The sequence below is a fragment of the Lampetra fluviatilis genome, chromosome 48 (genome assembly GCF_964198595.1).
Source record: "Lampetra fluviatilis chromosome 48, kcLamFluv1.1, whole genome shotgun sequence".
Taxonomy (NCBI): Eukaryota; Metazoa; Chordata; class Hyperoartia; order Petromyzontiformes; family Petromyzontidae; genus Lampetra; species Lampetra fluviatilis.
The window spans coordinates 3,210,048-3,220,294 of record NC_136322.1 but is presented as its reverse complement, the minus strand read 5'-3'; the positions used below and the strand labels follow the sequence as shown (position 1 = coordinate 3,220,294).

Sequence of the window (10,247 nt, the reverse complement as noted above, 5' to 3'; positions counted from 1 at the left end):
ATGTTAGTCCGGCCGTTAGTATTATCGAGGGAGGGATCTCGGGGGCTAGCGACCCCCACAATAGCGTCACTGAGTCAAGGTTTTCGTAGGGTCATGCCAAATGTTTGCAGTAGGGGGCGATGTTGACGGACGGACACATTAATCTATTGTTGGTCTGGTCCACTTCGTTCCTACCAGTATAACAAAACTCCTGTGTACGACTGTCCGAGCTCTTTGCAAGTAAGTGGGTGGCTCTGAAAAGAGCCGTTGTTGTGGTGGTAGAGGCGGCGGCGCGTTCACTTCTTTGCCTGAGAGGTCTTCTTGGGCAGCAGCACGGCCTGGATGTTGGGCAGCACACCGCCCTGGGCGATAGTCACGCCGCCCATGAGCTTGTTGAGCTCCTCGTCGTTTCGCACGGCGAGCTGCAGGTGTCGGGGGATGATCCTCGTCTTCTTGTTGTCGCGGGCGGCATTGCCAGCCAGCTCGAGGATCTCGGCAGAAAGGTACTCGAGCACGGCGGCCAGGTAGACGGGTGCTCCAGCGCCGACCCGCTGGGCGTAATTGCCCTTGCGGAGCAGCCTGTGAACGCGACCCACGGGGAACTGCAGGCCGGCGCGGGAAGAGCGGGACTTTGCCTTGGCGCGAGACTTGCCACCGGTCTTGCCGCGTCCAGACATTGTTAAGCGACCTAGGATGCAAAAAGCACTGGAGACAAAGTACGAACGATTTGTGACGTTAACACGCACCACCGGAGCGGCTTTTATAGCGGAGACGAGGATCGTAGAGCGCGCCGCTGCTGATTGGCTCCTCTCGGTCGAGTCCCGCCCTCTCCTTGAGCCACCAATGAAAAGCCGGGACGCGAGGATTCGATGTTGACTTTAATTATTTGTATCCATATATATTTTAATGCGGGCACGCATCTTATGAATGAAACAATGCGATACACGTACTTAATAGGTTCAAGTTTTAAGCATGATAGAGTTAATTAATGGGCACGTGCTGGCAAGTCAAACTTATAAGCGGATTCCGCAAATATCAATGTATTATTGATTATAATAATCATTTTGAGGGACCGCATTGGTTATAAGAAATCATTGTGATAGCCTTGAGCTCGTGATTGATCGCCCACGTGCCTATACGGTGTATATATATTTTCCTTTAACCGCCTGTTCGGGCAATGCCTAAAAATATATGTGCGTGAATAATTCAGTCTCTTAGTTTGCAAAATGTGAACTTCTTATCAGCTCGGGCTTGAAACAACATAAACCAATATCTTTGGGTTTAATAGTTAATATATTTCACCAAAATAACCCTTTTGTTGAACATTATGTAAGCATGGTTTCACAACGCTTATATACGACACCAACGTGTGATGTTGAAAAATATGAGCGGCGGGGTATAGAAAATGAACTTCATTGTCGCTTACGCCTGACGACTCGTGAGAGCAGTGACCAGCAAACGAAGGTTTCCGGCACCCGAACTTTGAAGAACACACATGGAAGCGTTTTCATGAGTAAGTGGTGGCTCTGAAAAGAGCCTTTGTGTTGTGCTTTGAGGGCCGAGCTGGGCGTTCAAGCGCGCTCGCCACGAATGCGGCGGGCGAGCTGAATGTCCTTGGGCATGATGGTGACGCGCTTGGCGTGGATGGCGCACAGGTTGGTGTCCTCGAAGAGCGCGACAAGGTACGCTTCGCTGGCCTCCTGCAGAGCCATGACAGCGGAGCTCTGGAAGCGCAGGTCGGTCTTGAAGTCCTGCGCGATCTCCCTGACGAGGCGCTGGAAGGGCAGTTTGCGGATGAGCAGCTCGGTGGACTTCTGGTAGCGGCGGATCTCGCGCAGAGCGACGGTGCCGGGCCTGTAGCGGTGAGGCTTCTTGACGCCGCCCGTGGCCGGAGCGCTCTTTCGGGCCGCCTTGGTGGCGAGTTGCTTGCGGGGGGCCTTGCCGCCCGTGGACTTGCGAGCCGTCTGCTTGGTGCGAGCCATGGCTTGGTGAGGGCAAAGATTCTCACAGGCGGGGAGAAGGCGGCTTATGTAGCCCAGAGCGCGCGCTCACTGGTCAGCGGAGTCGTGACGTGCGAAGAAGGGGAGCGTGCTGATTGGTTGGCAGCGTGCAATGATCTCGAGTCGTCAACTCTTCTTAATCAACAAAATGTTCACAGTTTGGATCATTTCAGAATGCCGCATCACGATGCAGTAGTACCGTTTGAGCGCCGTCGATGTCTTTAACGGATGTTCTTTTCTCAAGCAAACACCTTTCCGAAAACAACTTTACAGTGCTCTGCATGATCTAAATAAAGTGTGAAGAAACTGCACTTCATTGGAAACAGTAATACGTAAAAATGTCGGAAAGAGGTGATCACAGGAATAGATATATATTCTCTTGGCATTGAGATGATGATCAATTATACTGCACGAGTCATCCATGCTAGGCGCTTACTTTTACATATATGTACACGTGCAAAATGTTAGTTCCTGCCCGAAAATACAACCACGAATTAAATATATTGCATTGCAAGGTTTTGGCGCCAAATATCCAATGTAATATCTGAATGGGCTGCAGATGAAATCAATGGACAATCAAGTCCAAGAAATGCCTGCTGGTGAATATGATGTGCCATGAATATTGTTATCGCTTTTATTCACGTGGAAACATGTTAAAATGCGTTCGATCTCTCCACTTCACTCAATGAGCGAACAATGTCCCCGCGTGAACCGGGGCTTTGTTGGAAGTTTCGTTTTGTACTCCTGCTAGGACTGGTACAAGCAGGTTCGGAGAGGTGGGTGGCTCTGAAAAGAGCCTTTGTAATTAATGGGAGTCGAGGCTTCACTTGGAGCTTGTGTACTTGGTGACGGCCTTGGTGCCCTCCGACACGGCGTGCTTGGCCAGCTCGCCGGGGAGCAGCAGTCGCACTGCGGTCTGGATCTCCCGAGAAGTGATGGTGGAGCGCTTGTTGTAGTGCGCCAGGCGGGACGCCTCGGAAGCGATGCGCTCGAAGATGTCGTTGACGAACGAGTTCATGATGCTCATTGCCTTGGACGAGATGCCGGTATCGGGGTGCACCTGCTTCATCACCTTGTAGATGTAAATGGCGTAGCTCTCCTTCCTGCGGTGGCGTCGCTTCTTGCCATCCTTGCGCGTAGCCTTGGTCACAGCCTTCTTGGAGCCCTTCTTGGGAGCAGGAACCTTGGCCGGCCCAGCGCTCTTTGATGCGGGAGGATCGGGCATGTCGACGCGTTGTAGGCAGCTTCAGGTCAGAACAGACGGGAAGCGAATGTGGATGTCGGTCGGGCGATGAGCTCCTTTTATAGGAGGCGAGATGCAAATCAGAGGATCGTAGTGCGCGGCGCTGCTGAGTGGCTCTTTTAGTACCATCCCTCTCCATCAGCCTCCAATGAGAAACGCGGACGCGATGCTCACTTTAATATCGTTTTTACTGCAAAAAGGACTTGTGAATATAACACAATGTAATGTCCAAACATGTATATTAGTGAATTGCAGCCATGGCCATTGCCTTTGTTTTAATAAGGATGACTGGAAAACCCAATACAGTATATTGTGTTTTGAGCGTGGGTTTTTTTGTTTCTTACGAGGGATTGTTTCACCACTCGTCTAATACGGCGCACGGGCGTTTTAAGAACGCAATTTGGAAAAATACAAGCGCTCGGTGGAGAAAAATAACTTCGCTGTTGTGCTGTACAGGTGGAGATTAGCATTCCGGCACGCTACGTCAATTAGGACGAGTGTGCTGTAAGATTGTGGCGCCAAATGCTCCACGTAATATCGGAATCGGCTGCAGCTGGAAATTAACGCAAAAATACCAGAAATGGGTACTGTATTAACGCGTTCAAGAATTACGCCTTGTTAAATGTGACGTGTCGTGAATATCATGATTTCTTTCATTCATGTGGAAGCAGATGAAGATTCGCCAACTCAACAAGCAAACGTCCACCACGCTCACGAGGAATTGGCGCGCAACAACCCAGGACATGTGCTCCATTTAGAAAGTGTTTGGCAACACTGGCGCAAGCAGTTTCGAAGAGGTGGGTGGCTCTGAAAAGAGCCTTTGGGTTGGCTTAGTGTGCGAGAGATGGGCGCTCAGCCTCCGAAGCCGTAGAGAGTGCGGCCCTGGCGCTTGAGGGCGTAGACCACGTCCATGGCGGTGACGGTCTTGCGCTTGGCGTGCTCCGTGTAGGTGACGGCGTCGCGGATGACGTTCTCAAGGAAGACCTTCAGGACGCCGCGGGTCTCCTCGTAGATGAGGCCCGAGATGCGCTTCACACCGCCGCGGCGAGCGAGGCGGCGGATGGCGGGCTTGGTGATGCCCTGGATGTTGTCGCGCAGCACCTTGCGATGGCGTTTTGCGCCTCCCTTGCCGAGCCCCTTACCGCCTTTACCGCGTCCAGACATTCCGACTACTTCTGACAAAGCTCGCGAGAGACTGCGCGCTCAGCTTGCAGCAGCAGCCGCCTTTATACCCGAAGCGTGGTGACGTCACCGACCACCCCTGCCCTCCGCGATGGCTCCGCCTTAAACCTTAGACCTTTAACCTCTGTGACGAAGAAAACCCTCCACTGTCGTCAATAACACTTCCTTGACATGTATAATATGCGACGTTTTGGGCAATGACCCTTCTTCGAAGCACTCTGTAATGATATTGGCACACCCGCAGCGAACGCGAGAGGAACGCGATCTGTTGCAAGATTGCACGTGGAGTGAATAATCGGTGTAAGGTCTTGTTTTCAAGTGAACAAGATGAACTAACTTTATAATCGTGTGAAGCTAAACGGCTTCCAACACAATAGTTGAGTGAACGTCACCAACTAGTTCTCCCAAAGTAAGAAAGACATTGCAAACAATGCGATATTTACGTATAGAAATTAATTTTAATAGAGAAGTTTAGATGGTGCACCGCAATGTTTACAAAACAAAGTGAAAAGGCGAGAACGAGCGAATGAAGGCAAATTGAGTAAAGCTGTCTGGAATCAATACCTTTTTAGACTAAATTCCATATTTGGCACCAGTAACATGATGACGGAATGAAGAGGTGCAACACATAATTCGGACGTCGCTGAGATTACTCTGCACTCCGTTCGAGTGAGGGAGCTGCCACCCGCCTCGCCTGTGTTTGTGATCCCTGCTTTCGGGCTCGATTACTCCCATCACATCAATGCTTAAAACACATCGAGTGGGTAAAATGTTATAGTTAATTTGGCGAATGTACGTAACTTATCCAATCTACACAAATCCTCACGATTGAACTGCACCAAGCGTCGAGCTCCTTGATCAGGGCCGAGGCAAGGCGAGCAACCATCGCCACGCCGTAAATGGGTTTGACTTACAGAATATGGCACGCATTCAACAGCAACGTAATACACTGTCATGTGTTACCGATGAACTAATGGAAGCGCAGCAGCATCTGGTTCACTTTTTTAACTAAGTGGGTGGCTCTGAAAAGAGCCGTTGAGGTGGAGTGAATCGAGCGTCGTCCGATCGGATTCACTTCTTTGGCGCAGTCTTCTTGGGCTTGGCCGCGGCCTTCTTGGGCTTGGCCACCTTGGGTTTGGCGGCCTTGGCCTTGACGGTCTTGGGCTTAGCGACCTTGGGCTTCGCAGCCTTGGGCTTGGCTGGGCTCTTCGCCGCCTTCTTGGGCTTAACAGCCAACTTCACCTTTTTGGGGCTCTTGGCCGCCTTGGCAGCCGCGGGCTTCTTTGCTTTCTTGGGAGACTTCTTGGGCGCGGTCTTCTTGGCTGCCGCGGGCTTCTTCACCTTCTTGGCTGCCGCGGGCTTTTTAGCTGCGGGCTTTGCCGTTGACGACTTGGGCTTCGCCTTTGCGGCAGCCTTTTCCTTGTTGAGTTTGAAAGAGCCAGACGCGCCGCTGCCCTTCACTTGCGCCACGGCGTCTTTGGCCACGAGCTTCTTGATGGCCAACTTCACGCGGGCATTGTTCTTCTCCACGTCGTATCCTCCGGCAGCAAGCGACTTTTTGAGCGCAGGAAGAGACACGCCGTTCCTCTCCTTGCTGCTGGCCAGAGCCTTGAGGATGAGCTCGGACACGCTGGGGCCGACCTTCTTGGCCTTTGGAGCGGCGCGCTTCTTCTTGGGGCTTTTAGGCGCTGAAGTAGCCGCAGCTGGTGGTTGAGCAGGAGCAGTTTCCGCCATCTCAAGACGTCGCTTTTATCGCCTCGCCTCTTTGAAATCGAAATCAGCGCTCTCACGAATTCAAATCGAGCGTTCTCCAGGCCCGAGGTTATTATAGAAGCGGCGTACTGAATGCGGACGTCGCTGAGATCATCCAGAACTCAGCTCTGGTGAGGGAGTTGCCACCTTACTCACTGTGTTTATCACGCCTGCCTTTGGGCTCGATTACTCCCGTAACGTTCATACTTACATGCATCTAGTTGATACATTATCACGAAGATCACTTCTTTAATGTACGTTACTTATGCAATATACGACAATGCTCATGATATAAATTATAATTCAAAACAAGTGAACAACCAACATTTGGGAGACATTGTTCGGTCAGGGCATGCTATGACGATTGTCGGTTTTCAAAAGTGTTACTGATGAACACTATTTAAAACGCACTCGAATTTTTTGCAAGACAAGATGCTTCAACAGACTACTCATATTTAATTCCAACGAAATATTTTCTATTTAAGTTTTGCCTCGCGCGCTCGCGATTCCTCCTCTCGCGCTATGGTGAGGACTGCGCGCCATGTCAACAGTCCCTTGTCACCGAACTTTTAACTGGACGTTTTAATCGAACTTTGAAATGAATAAATATATGGATTTTCAGATGGACAACAAACTGAAGAAAATTACTCAAAATTAACCGACATTAAATAGAAATTTTAACATTTTACGTGGCAAGAGGTGAGTAGCTCACGCACTGCAGAAGGGTCGCGCGCCTTGAACAAGATCGAGGCACGGTGCACAATCATCACCACTCAAATTCAACTCAAGTGACTCTGCAGTCGAATGTTTAAAGAAAATATATAATCTTACGTTTAATGCACCGACAGAGTTGATATTCTAGGAGCGCAGGATGGTTCATCCGATGGGTTGTTTTTACTGCAATAAGTAACACGTATTTACTGCACTAAGTAACACGAATGAGTAATCATTGGAAAGATGTTATTAACCATGTAAAAAATATTTAACTACACATATTTGTACCATCTTATTTGACAAGTAATATTATACTTTACCGAGTGTTGACATCCCCAGCGTTTACCAGTACTTTTTTGCTTACTATCAGCTAACACCGGCCACAACCCTGAGCTGATGTGCTCATTTGATCCCTTTTCTGACCGCTCAAAAAGAGCGAGTTTCATTCTTTAAAAAACACGATTCTTTCTTCCAATAGGCATCCCAATTTATTCTAAACCATGTTCCATGATTGATGCAATGTTGGAATGCTGCTCAAATACCGTTCCTAAATTAGACATAAAGGGTATCTGGAATGAGCAGAGCATTCGTTTAATTGCGAGCAATTTGGGACGAGGGCAACTCGACGACGGTGTCCTTATTAAACAGGACCCTGCGGGGTGGGCTGGTAGGAACGAATAACCAAATAATATAAACATAATGTATTATTACACTTGTTAAGCCAGGAAAGCCCCACTGAGTCAAAAGGTTTTTGTAGGGTCCTGCCAAGTGTTTGCAGTAGGGGGCGATGTTGCTACACCTAATCGGACGATACGAAGGGAGAGATTGAGGCCTAGTTCTAGGCTTTAGGCCTAGCTGTATGCTTTAGGGCGCTGTGAGTTAATTTTTAATTTAAATGATTTAATGATTCATGTAAAAGCTTTAAATTTAAATGTTTCTATTTAAAAACATGAGGGAATGTAACATTGTTAAACATAACTCCCTTTCACACACGCGGGGGTACGACACGAATGGAGAGTTTCAGGCCTAGTTCTAGGCTTTAGGCCTAGCTGTAGGCTTTAGGGCGCTGTGAGTTTTTTTTTTATTTCAAAGTTTTAATTAAAAGCTATCTCAGGGAATTATTAGGGCGCTGTTAGTTGTTTTATTTAATTTCAAAGTTTTAATTAAAAGCTATCTCAGGGAATTATTAGGGAATGTTACACGTGTTTAGCCAGGAAAGCCTCATTAATTTAAATGTTTTAATTAAAAGCTGAGGGAATTATAAGGGAATGTTACACTTGTTTAGCCAGGATAGCGTCACTGAGTCAAGGTTTTCGTAGGGTCATGCCAAATGTTTGCAGTAGGGGGCGATGTTGACGGACGGACACATTAATCTATTGGTGGTCTGGTCCACTTCGTTCCTACCAGTATAACAAAACTCCTGTGTACGACTGTCCGAGCTCTTTGCAAGTAAGTGGGTGGCTCTGAAAAGAGCCGTTGTTGTGGTGGTAGAGGCGGCGGCGCGTTCACTTCTTTGCCTGAGAGGTCTTCTTGGGCAGCAGCACGGCCTGGATGTTGGGCAGCACACCGCCCTGGGCGATAGTCACGCCGCCCATGAGCTTGTTGAGCTCCTCGTCGTTTCGCACGGCGAGCTGCAGGTGTCGGGGGATGATCCTCGTCTTCTTGTTGTCGCGGGCGGCATTGCCAGCCAGCTCGAGGATCTCGGCAGAAAGGTACTCGAGCACGGCGGCCAGGTAGACGGGTGCTCCAGCGCCGACCCGCTGGGCGTAATTGCCCTTGCGGAGCAGCCTGTGAACGCGACCCACGGGGAACTGCAGGCCGGCGCGGGAAGAGCGGGACTTTGCCTTGGCGCGAGACTTGCCACCGGTCTTGCCGCGTCCAGACATTGTTAAGCGACCTAGGATGCAAAAAGCACTGGAGACAAAGTACGAACGATTTGTGACGTTAACACGCACCACCGGAGCGGCTTTTATAGCGGAGACGAGGATCGTAGAGCGCGCCGCTGCTGATTGGCTCCTCTCGGTCGAGTCCCGCCCTCTCCTTGAGCCACCAATGAAAAGCCGGGACGCGAGGATTCGATGTTGACTTTAATTATTTGTATCCATATATATTTTAATGCGGGCACGCATCTTATGAATGAAACAATGCGATACACGTACTTAATAGGTTCAAGTTTTAAGCATGATAGAGTTAATTAATGGGCACGTGCTGGCAAGTCAAACTTATAAGCGGATTCCGCAAATATCAATGTATTATTGATTATAATAATCATTTTGAGGGACCGCATTGGTTATAAGAAATCATTGTGATAGCCTTGAGCTCGTGATTGATCGCCCACGTGCCTATACGGTGTATATATATTTTCCTTTAACCGCCTGTTCGGGCAATGCCTAAAAATATATGTGCGTGAATAATTCAGTCTCTTAGTTTGCAAAATGTGAACTTCTTATCAGCTCGGGCTTGAAACAACATAAACCAATTTCTTTGGGTTTAATAGTTAATATATTTCACCAAAATAACCCTTTTGTTGAACATTATGTAAGCATGGTTTCACAACGCTTATATACGACACCAACGTGTGATGTTGAAAAATATGAGCGGCGGGGTATAGAAAATGAACTTCATTGTCGCTTACGCCTGACGACTCGTGAGAGCCGTGACCAGCAAACGAAGGTTTCCGGCACCCGAACTTTGAAGAACACACATGGAAGCGTTTTCATGAGTAAGTGGTGGCTCTGAAAAGAGCCTTTGTGTTGTGCTTTGAGGGCCGAGCTGGGCGTTCAAGCGCGCTCGCCACGAATGCGGCGGGCGAGCTGAATGTCCTTGGGCATGATGGTGACGCGCTTGGCGTGGATGGCGCACAGGTTGGTGTCCTCGAAGAGCGCGACAAGGTACGCTTCGCTGGCCTCCTGCAGAGCCATGACAGCGGAGCTCTGGAAGCGCAGGTCGGTCTTGAAGTCCTGCGCGATCTCCCTGACGAGGCGCTGGAAGGGCAGTTTGCGGATGAGCAGCTCGGTGGACTTCTGGTAGCGGCGGATCTCGCGCAGAGCGACGGTGCCGGGCCTGTAGCGGTGAGGCTTCTTGACGCCGCCCGTGGCCGGAGCGCTCTTTCGGGCCGCCTTGGTGGCGAGTTGCTTGCGGGGGGCCTTGCCGCCCGTGGACTTGCGAGCCGTCTGCTTGGTGCGAGCCATGGCTTGGTGAGGGCAAAGATTCTCACAGGCGGGGAGAAGGCGGCTTATGTAGCCCAGAGCGCGCGCTCACTGGTCAGCGGAGTCGTGACGTGCGAAGAAGGGGAGCGTGCTGATTGGTTGGCAGCGTGCAATGATCTCGAGTCGTCAACTCTTCTTAATCAACAAAATGTTCACAGTTTGGATCAT

The 10,247-nt window shown here is 49.7% G+C and overlaps 5 protein-coding genes across 5 annotated transcripts; all 5 read right to left on the bottom strand.

Moving 5' to 3' along the window:
* Positions 1-268: 268 nt before the first annotated feature.
* On the bottom strand, positions 269-1,961 carry LOC144948008 (uncharacterized). The gene is made up of 2 exons (XM_078877436.1): positions 1,565-1,961; positions 269-736 (listed from the first exon to the last, which is right to left on the bottom strand). The coding sequence occupies exons 1-2, from the start codon at positions 1,959-1,961 to the stop codon at positions 276-278; spliced, it is 858 nt and encodes a 285-aa protein (XP_078733562.1). The 3' UTR covers positions 269-275.
* An 836-nt stretch (positions 1,962-2,797) lies between these two features.
* On the bottom strand, positions 2,798-3,976 carry LOC144948007 (histone H2B type 3-B-like). The gene is made up of 2 exons (XM_078877435.1): positions 3,966-3,976; positions 2,798-3,223 (listed from the first exon to the last, which is right to left on the bottom strand). The coding sequence occupies exons 1-2, from the start codon at positions 3,974-3,976 to the stop codon at positions 2,803-2,805; spliced, it is 432 nt and encodes a 143-aa protein (XP_078733561.1). The 3' UTR covers positions 2,798-2,802.
* A 98-nt stretch (positions 3,977-4,074) lies between these two features.
* On the bottom strand, positions 4,075-4,386 carry LOC144948006 (histone H4). Its single transcript, XM_078877434.1, has one exon. It carries the CDS (start codon positions 4,384-4,386, stop codon positions 4,075-4,077), a length of 312 nt encoding a protein of 103 aa, XP_078733560.1.
* Positions 4,387-5,375: 989 nt separating this feature from the next.
* Positions 5,376-6,179, bottom strand: LOC144948153 (histone H1.2-like). The gene has a single exon (XM_078877581.1). It carries the CDS (start codon positions 6,136-6,138, stop codon positions 5,476-5,478), a length of 663 nt encoding a protein of 220 aa, XP_078733707.1. The 5' UTR covers positions 6,139-6,179; the 3' UTR covers positions 5,376-5,475.
* A 2,189-nt stretch (positions 6,180-8,368) lies between these two features.
* Positions 8,369-10,061, bottom strand: LOC144948005 (uncharacterized). Its single transcript, XM_078877432.1, has 2 exons — positions 9,665-10,061; positions 8,369-8,836 (listed from the first exon to the last, which is right to left on the bottom strand). Exons 1-2 carry the CDS (start codon positions 10,059-10,061, stop codon positions 8,376-8,378), a joined length of 858 nt encoding a protein of 285 aa, XP_078733558.1. The 3' UTR covers positions 8,369-8,375.
* Positions 10,062-10,247: the final 186 nt, after the last annotated feature.